General features: G+C 40.2%; 1 protein-coding gene across 2 annotated transcripts in view; it reads right to left on the reverse strand.

Moving 5' to 3' along the window:
• The window catches only part of LOC103466400 (tumor protein p53-inducible protein 11), a 54,889-nt gene that overhangs the window by 18,467 nt on the left and 15,790 nt on the right, over positions 1 to 20,632 (reverse strand). For both annotated transcript variants that reach the window (XM_008411938.2, XM_008411939.2), the window contains exon 2: positions 2,057 to 2,194. In XM_008411938.2, the coding sequence (XP_008410160.1) occupies positions 2,057 to 2,185 (129 nt within the window). In that variant the 5' untranslated portion in view covers positions 2,186 to 2,194. The remainder of the gene's footprint in view (positions 1 to 2,056; positions 2,195 to 20,632) is intronic.

Genomic DNA, 20,632 nt, shown 5'->3' on the forward strand with positions numbered 1-20,632 from the left:
GACTGACTAAATAAATTAAAGTTGTTTTTACATGTTTTACCAAGCTACTGGTGTATTTAAGTCTGCTTTACGAGTGTAGAGTTATCAAATAAATTTGCAATTCAGTAAATTTTCGACTGTGTGTAAAAAATAGAAACACTTTAAATCAATTCTGCTGTTTTTCTGTATCGGCTGAGACCAACTTCAGATATCGGTATCAAAACTGAAAAACGTGGATCGGTGCGTTCCACATAAAACACACATTTACTGGTAATCCCTGCTGGTTTAGTTTTGCCCGAGTCGGTGTCAGAAACGGAGATATGCTGCTGTGAGAGATTTTATTTAAATGCGTCTGTTTTCATGACTGCGCTCGCTGAAAGAGATTAGTGTGACAGATGTCTGGGTTAGGCTGCGCGCTAAAACATGGAGAGAGAAAACAAACAGTCAGGAGGGCTGAGAAAAGGGGGCTGACATCTCATCACAAGCCATCAGCTGCCACCGTATGCCTGCTCCCTTCTGCTCCGCTCCCTTCGCTCGCTTCCCTGATTAATATTTCAGAGCAGAGCTGTCTGCTGCGGCCGCGCGCAGCCATGACGTCTTACATTTAAAATTGATCAAAACTGCGATATTTGGGTCCTTTGGAAGGAGAGAAACGATCCACAACCTGCAGCTGCGGCATGAAATCGAAATGTTCCTCCTCTGTTTGGACAAGCCAGCATGGGAGCCATTATGCTTTGGCTTGTGTTGTCCATAAGTACGGACATAAAGAGAAGAGGAAGTAATCCAACACGCGAGATGAAGCGGGCCTCCCGGGGGAGCCGGTCCGGTCTCAGCGGAGCCCAGAGCTTTACGCGATCCAGGTTCCCTGAAGCGCGAGAGGCGAACGACAGAGACGTGCCAATTAACGGCTTTTAAAGGGAGTCCAGAGCTGCTCTGTGGGTTAATATCGGTATTTTTCTTTATGCACTGCTGGACTGACGGCGGTTTAACTGAACGGCTTCATTTATGGCGGAGCCGTTTGTAGGAGCCCAGACGATTCATCGGGTTGATGGAGGCGGATCAGGTAGTTTAGAAATTCAAAAAACTCGACTCAGGAAGGGTAATTTGCTGAAGAAACGATAAACTCAAAGCAGCAATTAAGCATCAACATTATGAACTACTTACTACTAGCAGTCATTTTTATTCATTTAGAAGCAACAAAACTAAAGTTTTAACTGGGGAAGAGTTCAAAGGTCAATGTTTGGTGGAATAACCAGCAGGTTTAATGGGGTTTAGTGCAGTTTTTCCAGAGCTGCATTAATTTTGCATTCAAGATAAAAAAAAGAAAAACCTTTGTAAATAAGTGGTATAGTTTTATCTCCACCCAGAGCTTTTAGGCAACATTTGCTATCCAATTCGTTAAGAGCCAGTATTTCCAGCCTTATAGTGTCATTTTATAGCACAATCAAGCAACTATGTTTCCTTGTGTCGTTATAAAAATTAGATTAAATATCAAATATAACTTGAAATGTCTTGAATTTGGGCCTCTGTCTCTTTAAGAAGCTCCTGCTCTTTCTGAAGCTCTGCCTTCAGGAAGTCATCACATCATGGCTCTGCTATTAACCCTTTAACGTTTTTAACCAGAGTTTCAGAAGTAGCTCCTATAATGAGATCAGCAGATAGAAGCTCAGCTCCACCAGGTGTTTGCTAATTGCTGCTGGCTAGTCTGAAGGAGCTGAGCGAGGGAGGGAGGAGCTTCGACCTCAAAGGCGGGGCTCGGTCCAACCAGGCGTTTTGCACAGCTGAATAATGGTTGCCATGGAGATTAAAGGTTTCCTCAAACATTCGTGGAAGAATCAAGGCATCAAGTTTGTTTTTGATATTTTTGTAAAGCTCAAAAATGTCGATTTTACCTAAAACTGCCTCTTTAAAATCGGTTAATCCAAAAATAATCAGATGTGATTCTAATACTGTACAGAAAACATTTAAAAGAAAAACCAGCAGAATGCGACTATTTTTTTAACCGATTATCAGAAAAATCTCTAGCTGCAGCTGTTGGTCGTCCCAATAAACTGGCTGTTGGTGCGAACGTCCCGACCTTGGAGCGGTGCACTTCCCCGTCATCGTCCTCGCCGCCGACCCCGAGGATCTTCCTGCTCTTCAGACGGCTGATCAGGTCCGTCTGGCTGTGCTTCTTCATGAGGGGGGGATGACTTTTAGACGACATGGTGCACACCTGCAACAGAGCGGAGGACTGCTGTGAATGGTCGGGAGAAGAGGGAAAAGATGCCCTGGTGAGGAGTCAGACTGCCAACCCAGAACAAATATCTCCAGGACTTTACTTATGTAAGAATTACATAACAGGACTCTTCCAAACACTTGGCAAGTAGTGAAAGTGGTTTCATTTCAAAGTCGAAGACGACGACAGGAAGTGGCAGGAGAACGATGGCGACCGCGTGTTCAAACTTATTCTCATGATTTTAACTGAATTGTTCATTTAATGGAAACAACTCAACTACAGAATTATGTTTGTATTTTTTTTTTTAAGTTTTGCACACATTTGTAACAGAAATGACTTTAATCTCACAATTCTTACTTTTTTTTTTAGGTCAAAAGTCAGAATTTTGAGGTAAAAGTGAGAGTTTGGAGGACAGGAGTCACAGTCAGGTGGTTTTCAGGTGTCAGCTACTGTTGCGTTATTTTAAATCTGGCTTCTTTCTGCAAACAGAATTGATGCCGTTTTCATTTTTCCAGATCCTCGGCACCGACCCACACTGCCAAAAGTACCAAAACATGCATTAATCACGTCGGTATCACTGGGCCTGATCAGCACCGCTACAATGATGTCATGCTAACAGAGTAATAATCCATAATTACAATGTTTATAACACATAATACATAAACAACATCTCTGTATTAGTTATCCTAAATAAGGAAAAACTAGATCACTATGTAATGAATATGAATTTCACTTTCTAAGTTGAATAAATTCAGTAAATGTTTTTAATGCAGTGAACCTTTATGTGAACAGCTACTTAATTTCTGCTTGACTGCTAAGATCTGCATACATTTCTGTATATTATATATATACTGCTCAAAAAAATAAAGGGAACACTTAAACAACACAATATAACTCCAAGTAAATCAAACTTCTGTGAAATTAAACTGTCCACTTAGGAAGCAACACTGATTGACCCGACGAGGGTCCCCGTTGTCAATCAGTGTTGCTTCCTAAGTGGACAGTTTGATTTCACAGAAGTTTGATTTACTTGGAGTTATATTGTGTTGTTTAAGTATTCCCTTTATTATATATATATATATATATATATTTCTTTGTTTTTAACCAATTCTGTCATCTGCTCTTTTTTCTGGCCTTATCCCGACATGTTTCTGTGATTAAACAGATTAAAGCTCAGAAGCGCCACTTTATTACAAAGAACCTTCTTTGGTAACACTTTATATGAAGGAGGGTGAATAAGACTGTCAGAAACATGTCAGAAACATTTCATAAACATGTCATGAACATCAATAAGCCTTCATGAATATTAATGACTGTTGTCATAAAGCCTCATTCTGTAAATTATGACACTTTTAATACAAAGTTGACATTATTCAAAATGTCTTATGACAACTTGACATTAACCAATAAATCATTACTGTTTAAACTTTACCTTTAATAACATAAAGTTATATAATTTTTAAAGTGCAATCAGTAATACTTTTATAACAAATTTATATCAGTAAAGATGTCTTGGTTAATGTCAAGTTGTCATAAAGACATTTTGAATGTCAACTTTGCATTAAAAGTGTCATAATTTACCAAATTCATGACAACAGTCATAAATATTCATGAAGGCTTATTCATGTTCATAACAGGTGTAATAACATGTTTATGACAGTGTTATGTCAGTCTTATTCACCCCCTTCAAATAAAGTGTTACCCATTGTTTTTTATTTCTCTGATCCAAAAACAGCATTTCAGTTGCTTCATCCGTTTACTCAGCTGCTTATATGCAGTTTATTTAGAAAATAATGATGCAGAGAATTCCTTGGCCCCGTTACCACAACGGCACCGTCGAGAGGCATAAACGCTGCCTTCTGGATTTAAACAGGTACAAGCAGTAGTTACACCAGGAGAGATCAATGCTGACTCAATAAGCTGCCCCGTAATTAAAGGGGAGGCTAAACGGCATGCGCCAACATGAGTGCACTCATGCACACAAAGGGGCAGCCAAAGATTGATGGCGACGCCACGGGGCAGTGGCCTTGAGAGGAAAAACAAGGGCAGTTATTGAACTTTACCTCCAGCGATAAGGAAAATGTCTAACAGAGTTTTTGCCTCAGGAGAGGAAAACGACTGTTGGCTTTAGGATTAAAACAGCTTTTTACCAAAATAAATAACCCACCATCTCTGGTAAAAGCCCAAACTGGCTTTTGTTGCATGTATAAGAAAAACTTTTTGCTCTTAACCTCCATGCTGCGGGAGATAAAAGCTCCTCGCCATTTCTACAGTCAGCTAATACCGATAATGGACACATTAAAGATTCAAAGACTTTGTTCTCCGTCTGAGCTGGATGTGAACACGTATTAAAAGGCATTGCAGAAAATGTACACATGATGGCATAATTACGGTGCTTAGTAATGGACCCAAGTCTTGGCTGTGTGGGTTATATAACGTATATTCTCTCCAATGACCCTCCAGATAAACTACCAGTCCAAACACAGCAGCATCTATTCCAGGAAGAGACTTCATAATTTATGATCAAATGTCTTAATCTGATTTCCAGAGAACAAATAATGAGGAGCAAATTCCTTTCATCAAAACTGCTGACAACTTTTAAGAGGAAAATTAATGTCACTTTACGTCCATGATAGATGGTTGTTACTGGAAAGCGTCCGCTAACAGCAGAGCTAATTGTTCCTTTAGCCTTTTTGCTAACTTTGCTTCCCCTAAATTACACTTTCTTGAAAAGCTAATGATGCTTATTCTCTACCCACGATGCATCTAAAACTGTTTAAACTCTCCTGACATCCTGAATGATTAGGCTTCAGAGTTAATAAAACTATGAAACTGAAACCGTGTGTGGAAAGTCTGATCCGAACAACCGCTTCCTGAATTCAACCACACAGGAAGGTGTGCGATCACCGATCTGACCCAGCTGAGGACGATGCGCCATGTTGTGTCGCTGACGCAGGTCGGCATCAACGCGGTTGAATTCTGCGGTTTAGCATTAGCAGAACTAATTTTATGACTGAGACAACTGTGACTTTTATCCTCAGTTACTCCAATTGTGTTATTTAGTAAAATGAAAAAAACATGTGCAGAAGCTACTTTTTCAATCAAAACCTTGTTGCAGTGGAAATGGTGAAGTTTATTACATTTTCAACAGCTGAACTGATCTCTGATTATTACATTTGCCATGAACCAAAAGTGGACAATTTATCGCAAATCACATCACTAAAGAAATATTTAACAATATTTGCAGAATTTGCAAACCAAAGGCATTTCTGAAAGCATGAATAAAATAGCTTCATATCTGCTAAATGAGGATAAAATAAATGTCAGAAAAGCAGATGTGACCTCCCCGTTTGCCTTTTTAAACATTTTATTATATTAATGAAACTGATGATTCAGTGGGAGTGAATAGCCAAACATCTGCTGAATAAACAGCTTGCTGATTCTGTACCTAAAACCTCTTTTGATGTTGTAAAATCACCAGCTGGGCCCTATTCACAGGTTAGAAAGGGAAACCGTCTCCTCCTCCATCACCACATCAAAGACATTATCTGAGCTTTTAGCTGCCATTTTATTGCCAGAAACAATTCAAAATTCCAGCAAAGACTTTTCTGAAATTCCAGTTCAAGATCTACAGAGAAGCTGTTGACAGATCCCACTCAGCATTCCTTACAGACTTTAAGATGCCCTGGCATGTCGCCTATTCCCCTCAGCGTCCCCACCAGCTCCTCTCGACTTGCGAGAATAATGCTGATACAGTTGCCTAGCAACCACCAAAGGACCAATCCCCTCTTGTGAGCTGAAAGCCCTTTCATGACTGAAACCACCTTTGACAAAGGTGGAGCCGGTGCTGACCCCAGGGCATTTTAGTTGACCCTGCAAGACTGATAAAAAGAAAGATTTGTGTTAATTCAAAACAATATTTCAAGTGGGAAACAAAAACTTTGTAAGAGACTGAACCTAAAAAATTTAAGTGTGTTAGAAATATTATGATCTGAAAAAATAAAAGTTAAACTCTAGGAACAATGTACGTCTGATATATATATATATATAAGAAAAACCTAAGGAATTCAGCGCTTTACTGCAGCTGGATAGGAAGGTCAGGAAGATGCTTTAATTAAAAAGAAAAAATAAGCGAAATGGTTCAGTTACACTAGCTTGACTATGGCAACCTAGATATGATGTGGAATTTGTGGAACTTTTGGTTCAGTTATAAAATAAATAAACACCAACTCTGATAGATTATCAGTGGAGCAGGTGTTGAAATTAGCTAACCAACAACCACTGCAGCGTTAGCTTAGCTAGTAGCAACGGTAACCACTGCAGCGTTAGCGGTAAGCTAGCGGTAACCACTGCAGCGTTAGCTTAGCTAGTAGCAGCGGTAACCACTGCAGCGTTAGCGGTAAGCTAGCGGTAGATAGCTAATCTACCACATCTTCCCATTTCACCATCATTAATAATCACCAAACAATAATCAAGTCTAAAAACATAAAACTGTAATGAAGTGAACGTTCTGTTCTTTGTGTGGGAAATGATTGCTTGATTTTTGGTGTAGAATCCTGATACGCAGTGGCGTTGTTGTAGGTTGTTATGGCAACGAGTCTGCGTGTAGCGTAGCCGACAGAGAGCGGGAGGGGGGGGGGGGGGGGGGAAGGTTTTGAGTTGATCTTTAACGGGTTTTCTTCCTCATTGGCTGTGTCAATAAATTAATAATACCAACATCTTCATTTAGTTAGCGGAGTTGTTCTTCTGGGCGGCATGTAAAAGAATCGTCTTTTCGCCCGCCTGCGTTGTGCGCATGCACAAAATTTCCGGATGTAAACAATGGGATGCAGGCGGCTCCTGGCCTCGCTAGTCTGTCGGTTGGAGGGAAGTGCAGGGAAGCAGACATGAGGAACGCAAGAGAACATTTTATGGCACAGGCTTAAAATGTTGCGAGGGGTTCATAAGCAGCAGGCAATAATACCACCCTGGTTCCATTTTCAACTTCTGCGACAGAGCATGTGCTGCTGAGAAGAAAATCTGCTAAACACATGAGGAGGATATTGTGGGAAAGGTGTGAACTCCCTCAGATCTCTGGCTAGCAACTAAAAAGATGTTCTACAAAAATGATTGCATCTTAGGAACAAAGCTGTGTGTGGGTGTGGAGGAACAACTGTGAGCAAACGTGCTACCCAAAATAAGAGAGACGATTTGAGACCTTGTTACTCTCCACCATTTCCCCCCATAAACAGGAGAAGCAGCCGGTAAATACTCCCACTGCCGTGTCTGGGATATCAAACAGCACCTTATGCTTCAAAAACAACCATGTCCAATTTTATCACTGTGTTTATTTCTTCTACAGTCACTGGCAGCCTCAGTCACAGAACGCCATGGAGACGTCTGCAGACGATTCAAACCTTTACTTCACATAAAATTCCCACGGGAAAAAAAATACGAGATTAAATAACGCTTCAATAATAAAATTTAAGGAAGGCCTGTGACTAATGTGTTTTTAATGAATTTGAGGCATTTCAAGGCCTTAATTTTAGATGCATGAGTTTAAACCTTAAGGATGTGTGGACACCCCGTAGTGCAGAGACAATAACGAATAAGTCAGGAAGAAGAAGACAATCGCTTGAGATCTGCAAAGGAAAGAACTGCGAGGTTGGTGACAAGGAAAAAGTCCCACTTCTGCAGAAGAGACACTGTGAAGCTGTTTGGTATGTGAAGTGGAGACAGACTGTGCACAGTGAAAGCATGTCCTCTGCTCAAGACAGTGGAGATCATTAGACGTAGAGACAGCTTATATTTATATGTGTGATTCTGAGACACACAGTCTCTGTTAAATTAGAGCAGAGTGGTACTGAATGTCCCATTCAAAACCATAACCTGACTGATGGACAGGGGCGCAACTACACATTAGTTTAGAGTTGCTTATGGCTAAATTAGGGTTAGAGTGCGGGTTTTGATGTCTTCCATGTTTTAATGTCTAACGTTTTTAATTTCTTTTCTGCGTTTTAATGAGGTAAAGCCTCCCGGAAAACGTCCCAGTTAAACGACGTTTAACTAAAAACCTAGAGGTCAAATGGTGTTTTTGACTAAAGTGCCTGAGGGTTAGAATCCCAGTTAAACAACATTTAACTGAAGTCCTAAAGGGGTGTGGGTTTTAATGTTTTTATCTTTTTTAAAATCTCTCTTTCTCACTGTTTATTCAATGTCACGTGCTATTTTTATGTAATTATGTAAAGCACCTTGAAATGCCTTGCTGCTGAAATGTGCTATACAAATAAAATTTGATTGATTGATTGATTATTCAGGTGGATGCGAAAACATAAATCCAATGTTTCTGCCCTCATGCAGGTCTTTCAAAGTGACCTGGGTTGCATTTGAAAATAAAAAAATTAAAAAAATCAGGCTTGTGTTGCTCAGACCGTGAAGAAAAGATCAGATTCAGGCCTGCAGTGTGAACCGAGTCTTTACCTGAAGAACTCAGCAGCTAAACTTGCACATTGTGACGTTCGTTCTTTGATTCATGAAAGCTGCACTTTGTCTCGTCCTCTCATTAGTTCCAGAAAAGGTTTTTGCAGTTTTTCCTAATTCTGTGCAGTGAGAGAATATAAACAGAAAGATAATTTAGAGCAGACGCACTAATGAAACCATCATCGTTAGAGAATAAGTGCTCTCTGAACCTATGCATCTTACGCAATTAAGCAAAACAAAACTCAGGACACACAAGCATACAGGATGTCCAATAAGACAGAGCCTCTTCATGACATCACTGAAGCCGAGACAAGGAGCCAAACGGAGCAGAGAGGACATCATGTCGTGTGAATGGAGGGATTGATCTTCTAGACGTCTACGGCTGTCGAGGGACGCTTCAACTCAGACTTCATCCAATCACCTGAGGCAACAGCTTCCTGTCTGGCAGACGCCGATTCTGGTGCAGCGTGAATTATAGATGAGGACTAGTCGTGGCACAAGGTAAAAAAAAAAGCAGATGGGGACAGTAGTGGCTGCGACAGCTGATTAACAAGCGGGGAAAGTCAAAAGGAGGAACTCAAAGCATATTAGACGAAGGAAACGAAGCTGACGAAGTTATTGCTAGATCCCCGTGCCGAGCCAAACACTTCCTGCTGCTGGATCATCGGGGGATCGTTTCCGTGGAACGAACCGGCTGTAACGATCGCTGGGATTTCCAGTTTGCCCTCTAATCTTCAATTGTTACATAACAGCAATGGGATTTACTCTCATAGCAAAGCCAAACCCGACATATCAGGGAGGACAAAAACAACAACAAAGTGTGTTATTCCTCCACCAACTAACACTAGCAAAACAAAAAATATAGTCTCAACAGCAATTCTGCTTAAAAGTCCCCAAATTATTGGCATCGTAACTGCATGTTTTGCTTCCAAACATCAATTTCAGGAACTATACTATGATCTCAGCTGTGGGGATTGTGGATAATCAGGAAGATTACAGTGTTATTGTCCAGCTGGGTCTCTGTTGACTCCCTGCAGGTTTCCTCTGGTGCGCAGTTCTCCAGCCGCGCTTCACGTATTAAAGCACCGCTCTTATAAACACAGCAAATCACGTTAACAATTACTCCAAATACTTCATCCAGTGTCTTCTTCTGGCCCCATTTCATTTTATGAACCAAGAAAAGCCCAAAACTCGTATATCTTGTGCTCTTGGCTTCACCAAGAGCACAAGATGACGGGGACGAAAAAAAAAACAAACAAGAGTCTCAGCAGGAATGACTTCCCACAGCAGAAAACCTGTCTAAACACACCATCGTGTCTACACTCTTACTTTCAGCTCGTTTTATTTTAGTGGGTGCAGGAGAAAAAGCTCCAGCTCAGCACAAGAAAGTCCAACAGTCTGGGGAAAATCTGGACAAGCCCTGAGAAAACATAAAATAAAATAATGTTTAATGTTCTTGTATTGGTTATAGATCTACATCCGGTCTCGGATCATTGCCTTACGTTGATCTGGGATCGGGTTGCAGGTGCAACCGGAAACCAACAAATTGCTGCTTCAAAATAACATTTTACAGCTAATTTTGAAAAGAGCAGAAAATCAGTTCTTTTGTCTCCGCCTCATGTGACGTGCCTGAAAAACCTCCAAAAGAAAGAGAAAAACCTGCTCAGATGACGGAACCATTTAAATCGACTCCTGTTGATGTGGAGGAGAGGAAACTCTTCAAAACTTCCCAGGATCTTTTTTCTGTCAGAATCCATTTCTATTGACTGTAAGCGACGGTTTGACAGATCAGCGAACCGAGAGCTTTGGCTCGACTGGAGCAGCTCCTGCATTACTGCAGAGAGCAGACATGGTCCTACTTAGGGCTGGCCAATAAATCAATAACAATATACATCACAATAGATACGTAATCGGTAATATGTGTGGTAGATTATCCCAAACCGCACAGCATTCTGGGGGATGGAGGCAGAGGACGTTTTTCTAGAACTGGACCGCAGCACGTCGGAGTGGTTCTGTACTTCCACTGAGATTTTTTTCCTCTTTCAAACTTTCATTCCTGCCTTTTTGGAGGAAAACGGTTCCTTCTCGTTTTGGACATTGTGTGGTCGCACTGATTTTTGGCAATATTTTTTCAGATTTCTGCTATTTTTTGTTATGATGCGTAACCATAGCAACAGAGGTGGTTTACACATTTCATTTAATTCCCCTTTGGGATTAATAAAGTTTTTTTTTTTTTATTGAATTTGAAAGACTTTAGCCACCCAACCTAAAGTCAGCTAAGTAACGGTGGCATTAACCAGCTCACTCGCTCTTTGGTTACCTAGCAACTCACTCATTCTGTGGTTGCCTAGCAACAATCTGCTGAGTAACTGCCACAGCAGCAACTTAAGGTTTTGCCACCATGCCTTGTAGCTGCTTAAAAACAAACAATGGAGTTTAGTGAAAACTGGGGATGAGAGAGGAAAGGTCACATCACTAGCTTGGCAGTGTTTCAGATACTTAAAAAAAAAACAACAAAAAAAACCCTAATCAATAATTATTGATTGACGGAAATGAAATGATTCAGCTTTAGTCCAGTCCTACTTGAGACTCTGTCATCAGGTGGATACATTAAAAGTCACATTTAAAACACTTGGAATACATTAACTGCGCTCCAAAATGTCCCGTGTGACGACATGGAAGCCACATTGCTAATCCTGAACCCAGATTTGATTGGAGTAATCCTTCCTCCGTGGCTGATGCGCGCGATGATCCTCGGCAGCCGGAGCGCGCTCTGGTCCCACCATCTGGGCCACCAGCCCAGCTTGATGCTCCACAGGCCTAGTCCAAGGCCTCCGTGTGACATTAAAGAGGAATGTCACCACAACAGCTCAAAAACACAACGACGCTTAAGCATCTCGGCGTGACTCTCGTCCTTTTCCTGGCGTACTGCCGCCAAGGAGATTTTTAATTACCAGAAAGGGCAGGAAATATTCAAATATTTGAAACCATGATCTTTGGGGTAGGAGCATGACTTTTTCTTGCAGATGTCATAAAAGGTCAAACAGCACAAGTCTCTAGAGATTCAGCATGATCAAACACAAGAAAGGCAGATATAAAAAAAACTCCCTCATTATTTAATAAAGAATTGGCGTTTAGGAGTAAAATTTGAGAAGTGGAGGACTACCATCAAAGAAAGCGAGTGGCATCTGTCAGGAAGATCAAGGAGATTCTCAATTGGCCCTAGACATTTCAGTAACACTTGCGACCTTATTGGAAGAGTCATTCACAGAGGAAACTTGGGCCAAAAATAAGCTGCTTGCTGTGAGAAATGACATATCTGCAGAAAAAAAGGGTGAAAATCTCAAGAACTGAACAGCTATCCAACGGTTAGCATGGGGTGGATCGTACCGCGGGCCGCAGCCAGGAATACCAGAAACGTGTCACAGATAGAACAGGAATAGATTCAGTACGATCCCAGCAGCCGGCGTGGAAGAAATGGTTGGAAGAAAAGTGCAATTTGTTTGATGGGGGGTTGAAATCCACTCTAGATTATGTCAAGAGACGCTAGCTGAAGTTCCCTCGACTCCCGCCTGGTTTGACTCGAAAATCTGTGGCTTGACGTCAAAAGCAGCGCTGGTCAAAGACAGAAACAGAAAGCAAATTAAAAAATATAAAATAAAAGTTGCATCTTAAACCAGGGGTGTTCAAAGTGCGGCCCGGGGGCCGTTTGTAGCCGTTGGAGTGATTCTGTGTGGCCCTGAACTCTAATTCTGCATGTCCGTCTGAGGTGCAGATTCAAACTTTTTATTTTATAATCAGGGTAAAATTATAACCAACATTTTCTATTGTAAGAAAATCATGCTAAGAACAACATAAAATATTTGTCTTTTTATAACCAAGCTTTTAAAATAAGTCTATATGGAGACTTTTTCTGAAAAGCTGACTTTGCTGTGCATAAATCAGCTTTTATTTAATTTATTAAACTTAGCTAAAAGACAATCACTAAATTGTTTTTTTTCTTAGAACAAATGTGTTGAATAAAACCCATAGAATTTGGAAACTGAATTAAATTTCTCTTACAGAAAATATGGAAAATCATTTGAAAGTTTTCCAATTGCTTAATTTTGCTTCATTTATTCAACTTTATTTTGGTAGTACTTTTGACTTGACTGTTTTGGCCCACATGACAAAAAGTTTGGACACCCCGTCTAAAACCATCGGTGCCATGAAGACCTGCGTGTAATTTCACAGTTTCTGGTGCAGCTCCGCGTAGAGGGGTAGTTTATTTTTGCCATCTGTTGCCCTGCGGAGGACGGGATTGAGGCGGAGCGGCTGAAGTCAGAGGCAGCCAGGCTGTGTTTCGTGTTTCCATCTTAGAAACCATCTTGACGCAGCAGGCTCACTGCGAAGGCGGCGCAGGAACAGGAAAGGTTGCTGAGGTAAAGCCAACCTGGCGCACGGTGCAAACACACAGCTGGGACATGAGTTCGGTCTTTAGCAACGCGAGATTAGCACAGATCCGCCACAAACGGGAGAACCGGGCTTCCGACTGTAAATGTAACGTTTTGAAAAGGCCAAAAAAATAAAAATAATAAAACTGTAAAGCTTTGAGCCTCCTGTACTCATGTGCCTTTCCACTGATGCATGTTAAAATGGCAGCAATAATCGCTTCTGTATATAAAACTTAAGATTTAGCAGAAAGAATTGAAAAATCTAAAGTAGGTCTGTTGCAATAAATAAGCAATAAATCAATTAAATGAATGAAAAATGAAAACAAACTCAATAATTTCCATCTGAATAATGTATTGCATCTCTTTTCTTTCTACCAAAACCTGGATGGTGGAAGCCTTCAGTCTGGTGCTTTGGCCTCAGATACCTTTAGTTTGTTTGCATAATTCATTTTATTTGCCGTTTATCATTTTGTTTATTTTAGATTTTTTAATTATCTTCCAGTTTCAGTGTTAAAATTTTCACTAGGATTTAAAGTTTATTCAACTTTGGAAAAATAAACTGGAACAAACCTGGTTTCAAATGGTTCAGAAAGTCCAATTAGGAAGTTTAAATATAAAGCATAGAATTAGACTGAATAGATCAGGATCATTGTCACCGATACCCGATCTAGAATTTCTTTCAATATCAGAACCGATACCGATATTAATATTGGATTGGTGCAGCTCTACTCTAAACCCGATTGATTTTAATGCTGGGTTCAATTTGTTTGTTTTTCCAATTTACTATTTCAGAGAGAGAAGAAACGATAATTGAGGGGCTGCACTGTGGCGCAGTTGGTAGAGTTGTTGCCTTGCAGTAAGAAGGTTCAATTCCCGGCCTGGGGTCTTTCTGCATGGAGTTTGCATGTTCTCCCTGTGCATGGTGGGTTTTCTCCGGGTACTCCGGTTTCCTCCCACAGTCCAAAAACATGACTGTCAGGTTAATTGGCCTCTCCAAATTGCCCCTAGGTGTGAGTGTGTGTGTGTGTGTGTGTGTGTGTGCATGGTTCTGTGTCCTGTGTGTCTCTGTGTTGCCCTGTGACAGACTGGCGACCTGTCCAGGGTGACCCTGCCTCTCGCCCAGAACGTTAGCTGGAGATGGGCACCAGCACCCCTCCCGACCCCACTAAGGGACAAGGGTGCAAGAAAATGGATGGATGGATGAAACAAGAATTGGATGTAGAACTTTTAATTCACTGTGTATTTTCTCTAGCAGCACATCATCAAACTTATGCATAAAGGCTCACTCCCTACATTTTAGTCACGTCTGTTAAATATTCTTCCATTTCTCTGCCTGCTTGTCTGACAGGTGAACCTCCTCTAGTCTCAGGTTTTCTGCAGAAGTCATTTTCTCCCCAGAGCTTCATTCATCTCTCCCATCACATCTTTCCAGACTCCCTGCTCCAGTGGAAAGCTAACCGCTAACACACTGAACGCTCAAGCTTCCAGTGAAGGAGCCAGAAGCTGCGGCAGCCATGATGGAGCCACAGGTAGCCCGACGCATCCCACTGGCAGAGCTTGTCGTCATGGGCAACTACTGAGCTAATTAAATCATCTAATGAAGCAGGTTTTAATGATGCACAACAAATCGTTATTAGTGAATAAAATTCTCTACATCCAATTATTTTTCCCTCATGACTGCCGGCGTCCTGCAGAAGCCTTTCAGCTCCGACATGCCGCTCAGAACAAACACCGTCACAGTAAAAGGGTCAAGTTGCTGCTCAATTTAATCCCAATGTGGGGACAAACCAATTCACTACAGTGTCTGACGGTGTTGCTTTTGGCCCCGAGGCTTTTTAAAGTGCTGCCAGAGAAATTAGATGGTGAAAAAAAGCACAGAAATCATTATTGTTATGTGATTGCACTCTGGCTGCATTTGCATCTAGGAGTCTATTAACCACTACAGCTGTAAACTGATTGTTTCTTTTTTCCTGAGAGAAACAAAAACATAACAGGCATGTTTAGCATCTGGCCTCCAGATGCTAAACATCTGGAGGCCAAGAAAAAACTTTAAAAATTATAGCAAAGTCTACTTATTTCATGTGACTGAGGTCAAACTGTTGTGTTCACAGCCAAACAGACTTTAAAAAGAAACTGGAAGAAGAGTTAAAAGGAAATAAACAATATTTAAAAAAAAAATCTAAGATTTTTTTTTTTTTTTTAAATAACTCAAACTTATTTGTTTGAGTTTGATAAACTCAAACAAATAAATACATTTTAATCCACTTATAACTTAGAAAATAAGTTGGAGATGCACAATGAAACCTGCTGGAGGCTGGAATCTGCTGCCAGGTCTCCCTTAAAATGCCATTTTTCAAGGAATTCATTAAAAAAAAGTTACAAACATTACATACAAATAAACAGAAACGAGTATTAAATGAGTTTTAACGCATAAAAATACACACATTCCACTCAATAAGTGTCATTTTATTTATTTCTATTCGTTTTATACAAATCCTATCATGATGTGTATCGTTATCGCCACCAATTACAATGCATATCATGAATTGAATTTTGCGCCATATCGCACATCCATACCGCACAATATATCGCAGGCGCGCCGGTCACAGAAGCACCAGAGGCTCTCTGCATGACGCCCGTTGTTCTCTACGTAACCTAAGGGGCAAACTTTAACATAAACAAGAGAGCTAATTACACTGCACACCCTGGGCGCCTTCACAGGACATTTCCGCCCAGCCTTTAGCGTGATCCCTCCTGTCTCAGGTTGTGCTGCGCGCTGAAGCGCTCACCTGGTTGCTAGGCAGCCGAGCTCGATAACGGAGCGCGCTCAGTTAGGGCTCGGCTCATGTCACCGTTCTGCTGGATTTAATTGCTTGGAAAATGTCAAAATGAAATCCTTAAAATGACCGACGGGTTGTTGTTATTTGCTCTGGTCAGTCTGCCATTTTTCAACACCGAGTTCATTTCATGACATATCACCAGTCGCCCTCTGCGGCGTCTCATTTCCTCCTCCTGAAGACGCGAGAGAAGATCTGCCGTGTAATTCCTGGGTGACGGACACACATGGAGAGAGACAGACGCGCTTCTATTGTCTGTAGGATTCAAATGAGCCAACAAAGGTTGTGACAACATCAGCAGCAAACGGCGTAACGTGCAAATGGGAATCCAGGTTAGTGTTTCATTATGTGGCGCACACACTTTGTTTCACAAATGAGGCGGTACATGACGGCGTTTACATAACGGGGGCCTGCAGGCGGGTCTTAGAGCAAGAGTTCAAACTCTGACATTACCAGAACCAAACATGGAGAAGCAGCTTTCAGCTTCTACGCACCGCAGATCTGGAACAAACTTCCAGAAAACTGCAAAACAGGCGAAACACCGAGTTCCAAATGAAATGACTCGTCTGTCGTCTGAGGAAAGACTTGATGCTTAATGTTCAATCCAAGTCGACATGTAAAGACCAAGTTCAATCTTCACATGTCTAAAACTGGAAGCAAAAGGAGAACTTGTGTTGTACGGAGCAACACAAATGTACAAACTTTAATTACCAAAAAAAGAAAAGTTTGCTTCAGGGTACTTTCATTTTATTTTTTATTTTAGTCACTGAGTAATAAATATCAATAGTTTGAAAAGTAAAAGATATTGACTGAAAAGGAGCAGAATGAAGTGTGGACTTCTAATATTTGCCCATATTCACATAAAAAGCAAATTAGCTTTTCAGCTCAAAAGACTTTTAGACATAAACACAAAATACACAACAGTAACTTATTCAATGCTGCACCATAATGAATTACACATTTCTTTTAAATGCAGAAAGTGTTTTAAGGTATCAGTCCACAAACTAATATCTTTAATAAAAATTTATGTTTTCATCTGAACCGTTTTTTTTTTTTTTTTACACACAAAAAATCTTATTTCCTTCTAAGAATTTGCTTTCTTTTTTTCCCTGTTTTGAAAAATGTTTGGAAAACCCCCCCAAAAATCTCAATATGGCTGTAAGAGGGCCTGGAAAAGCTTAAAGGACATCGATACATTCACAAGACTCTGGATAACTAGCTGCACGTTGTTTATGCAGGAATACTGAAGATGAATGTGGGAAAGTTTTCCAAAGCTCCCATAAAGTTAAACGCCCGACTGGGACTGAAGTTTCATTATGAAGCACTGAAAGTCGCTAAAGAAAACGTCCCGTCTGACTGTCAACCTGTTTTCACACCAGAACATCATCAGTTATCCTGCTGTTTTTCACGGCTCAACAAACTGTGTGTGTGTGTGGAGGAAGAAGGTTGGCTCCCATGCTATCGTTAGGTGTCCTCTGAGTCAGATGCAGCCTCTACAAATGAAGGAAAGCTAACAAGCTAGCAAATGCTAAAATGCTAAGTAGACATGCTAACACTGTTAGCAAAGCTCAACAGGCTCAGTACAGATTCAACAACAATCCTGCCTTTAATTTAATGTTTAACTAAACTTAGGAGTCAGTTTGAAAGGTAAATGTGACGGACTGCCAAAACACACTTAGATTTATTAGACTTTAAAATCCTGCTTTTAGTTTATAAATCACTGAACAGCTCAGCACCACAACACATTAAACATCTGCTGTTGTCATAGCAACCTTCCAGACCTCTCAGGTCTTCTGGTTCTGCTCTGCGTCCAGAACCAGAACCAAACATGGAGAAGCAGCATTCAGCTTCTACGCACCGCAGATCTGGAACAAACTTCCAGAAAACTGCAAAACAGCTGAAACACTGAGATCCTCTAAATCTAGACAAAAACCCGCCTGTTTTGAAACTCCAAACTTGATCGACTTATTGTGCAAACAAATGGTTGTCAATTAATGCAGGGTCATTTTTCTCCTAACAAGATGCTTCAAACTGAGCAGAGGACGCGTCATTCAAACATTTTGTGCCGTTTAAGTCATAAAAAGGAGAAATCTTTATTAGACTGTCATGTAAAAGTTAATGTTTCACATTTTGTCACCTTACAAACTCAAATAGTTGTTTTTTTTTTGTCTTGATTTCAGAAGTCACACACTGCAAACTCAATATAGCACAATTGTGAAGTGGAAGGAAAATGAAGAATGTTTTTAATTAAGATTAAATGTGACTTGTTCAAAATTTTAATTGCAAAGTCTTAAAAACCACAAACAAAATAAGCAACATTTTTAATTCAAAAACACTTTTTGCAGCTAAATCATTGAATAAATACACATGAGCTCAACAACAGCAGATATTTTTTCAGGTTATCCAACTATCAGATTAGTGCAAAATGTTATTTTACTCATTAAGTTTCCCTGTGTTTTAGAAACTCATCATCACTCATGTAACTTCTTTGAAAAAATACTTCTATAAAAACGCGAACTGTGGACTCAGGGATAAATAAATCAATAAATCATACAAATGAAAATAATTGAGCTCATTTTAATTCATCATGCGATTAATTGATTTATTGCTTATTGAGCCAAAGTTTCTCAATAAGCACTGCATCCATTTCTGCCTCAGTATTTTTTGCACTGCAGGAGTAACAGCAAAGCCCTGAACATATTTATAATATCAATTCATGTGTTTATGACCCTCAAATTTCCTGAAAAGTGTGTAATTCATGGTTGGTATGATTTGAAAAGTGGAGAGCAGGGAGGTTCACAGGTTGTTTTCACATCATAAAAATAGTAGTAACATCTTTAATCTGAGGGATATTGGTAACCCAAAGAAGCTACAATGGAGAACTGATGTGATGCTGAATCTGTATCTGAAGCCGTACGTAGTGAACGGCGGGACGCCACCGACCCGGAGCCGACGCGGTCGCTCTAATCTCCCAACAGGATGAAATGAAAATGACGCTCCACACACACAATGCTTGCACACGTCACACCGTCAGAGCAGAAACCGCTTCAATAATCGATGTCTTTGATTTAAGCCACGTTTCGGCTGCGTTTTTCCCCAAACCCAGTAGAAAAAGTCCTTCCAACAGGAACTGGATTCACCGGCGTGACATTTGACAGCCGGCCTCTTTAACAGGAGGTAAACTTCTTATATAAAAGCTTGTTTTAAGTCAATAATTTCTTAATATTAATGAATAATTACTAGACAGATTAATTTACAACAAGAAATTTCCTGATTTTATAAGTGAATTAATCTGCCAGAAGAACCAGTATAGAAACGGACTAAACCAAGCTCCTACGTCTTGCTGAAAGGTAGTTTTGTTTTATTTCAATTGAAGTAATTGAAGCACTAGAAACCAGACCGAAATTACTTGGTGAGATTTTATGTTTTTGCAGTGTAAGACCAAGAAAACACAGTAAACAGGATCTAAAACCTTCAGCAAACTCCAAACTGAAGTCATGCTCATTTCTGTAAACATGATTTTCAAACATTGTTTCTTTGTTTTACTAGAAAATGAAAATTTGCAGTGCAATATTTTCCTTTTCTCATCCTATAAAAACCCATCATCTGCTGTCTAACATATAGCATACTTTGGACCAATAATTTTAATTAAAATGAGTGGAACAGATTTAAAAGGTGAAGAGTATTTATTTAAACATTTAACCAATTAGCACAAAAACAACAACTAGACAGGCAGCCAATAATTATGAAGGTCTGGTCAAACTTTGCACACTAAAATAAAAAATAGTGAACTTCCACTGCTAAAAGCAAGAAATTTAATTGGTTGTGTTGGACTTTCAAGTGTCAATTTACAGAAACAAATACTCTGTAGAGAGACAAAAGCAGAGTCGAAAGGACTGCAGAAGAAACGGTGCTTAATGGTGATTTATTGAGATATTTTTAAATGTCTTATTTTATTCTCCTTTTGAGAAACGGCTGCATGACGGCGGTTCTGGATGAACAGGTGAGCAGATGCTGTTCATCCTCTGCTGCTAACGCACTTTATCTGGGAGTTAATCAATCGCTGCTCTCACGTCTGCAGCTGGGTCAGATGCTGCTGCACGACTTCTGACAGGAACTCGAAAGAGGGAGCATGTGACCCCTGTCCAGGCCTCACTTCACTGGCTGCCTGTATATTTTAGGATTCATTTTAAAATTCTTATGTTTGTTTTTAAATCACTGCATAATCTTGCCCYGGCTTACCTCTCTGAGCTTCTTCACCCMTAYGTACYTTATCGGTCACTCAGGTCAGCAGATCAGCTGCTCTTGGAGGTACCGAGATCCAGGAGGAAGCTCAGAGGGGACAGGGCTTCTCCGTCATGGGTCCTAAGTTATGGAACGACTTGCCTTTGCAGGTCAGAGAGGCCCCTTCACTGTCCACTTTTAAAGGTCGTCTTAAAACCCATTTATTTTACTTGGCTTCCAACTCCAGGATCTAGTTTTAAATTGTATGTTTTTGTTTTTAAACTGTAAGAGTTTTTATTTTTTTTATTGTTATGTTGTGTTTTAATGTACAGCACTTTGTATCAGCTGTGGTTGTTTTAAAGAGCTTTATAAATAAAGTTGGTTTGGTTTGTGTTTATCGGCTTTGCTGGGAAACTGTTTTAATTTTATGTTTTTATCTAATATTGAATAAATATAATACTGAAATATTACCTGACTTTTGA

The sequence above is a fragment of the Poecilia reticulata genome, linkage group LG6 (assembly GCF_000633615.1).
Source record: "Poecilia reticulata strain Guanapo linkage group LG6, Guppy_female_1.0+MT, whole genome shotgun sequence".
NCBI lineage: Eukaryota > Metazoa > Chordata > Actinopteri > Cyprinodontiformes > Poeciliidae > Poecilia > Poecilia reticulata.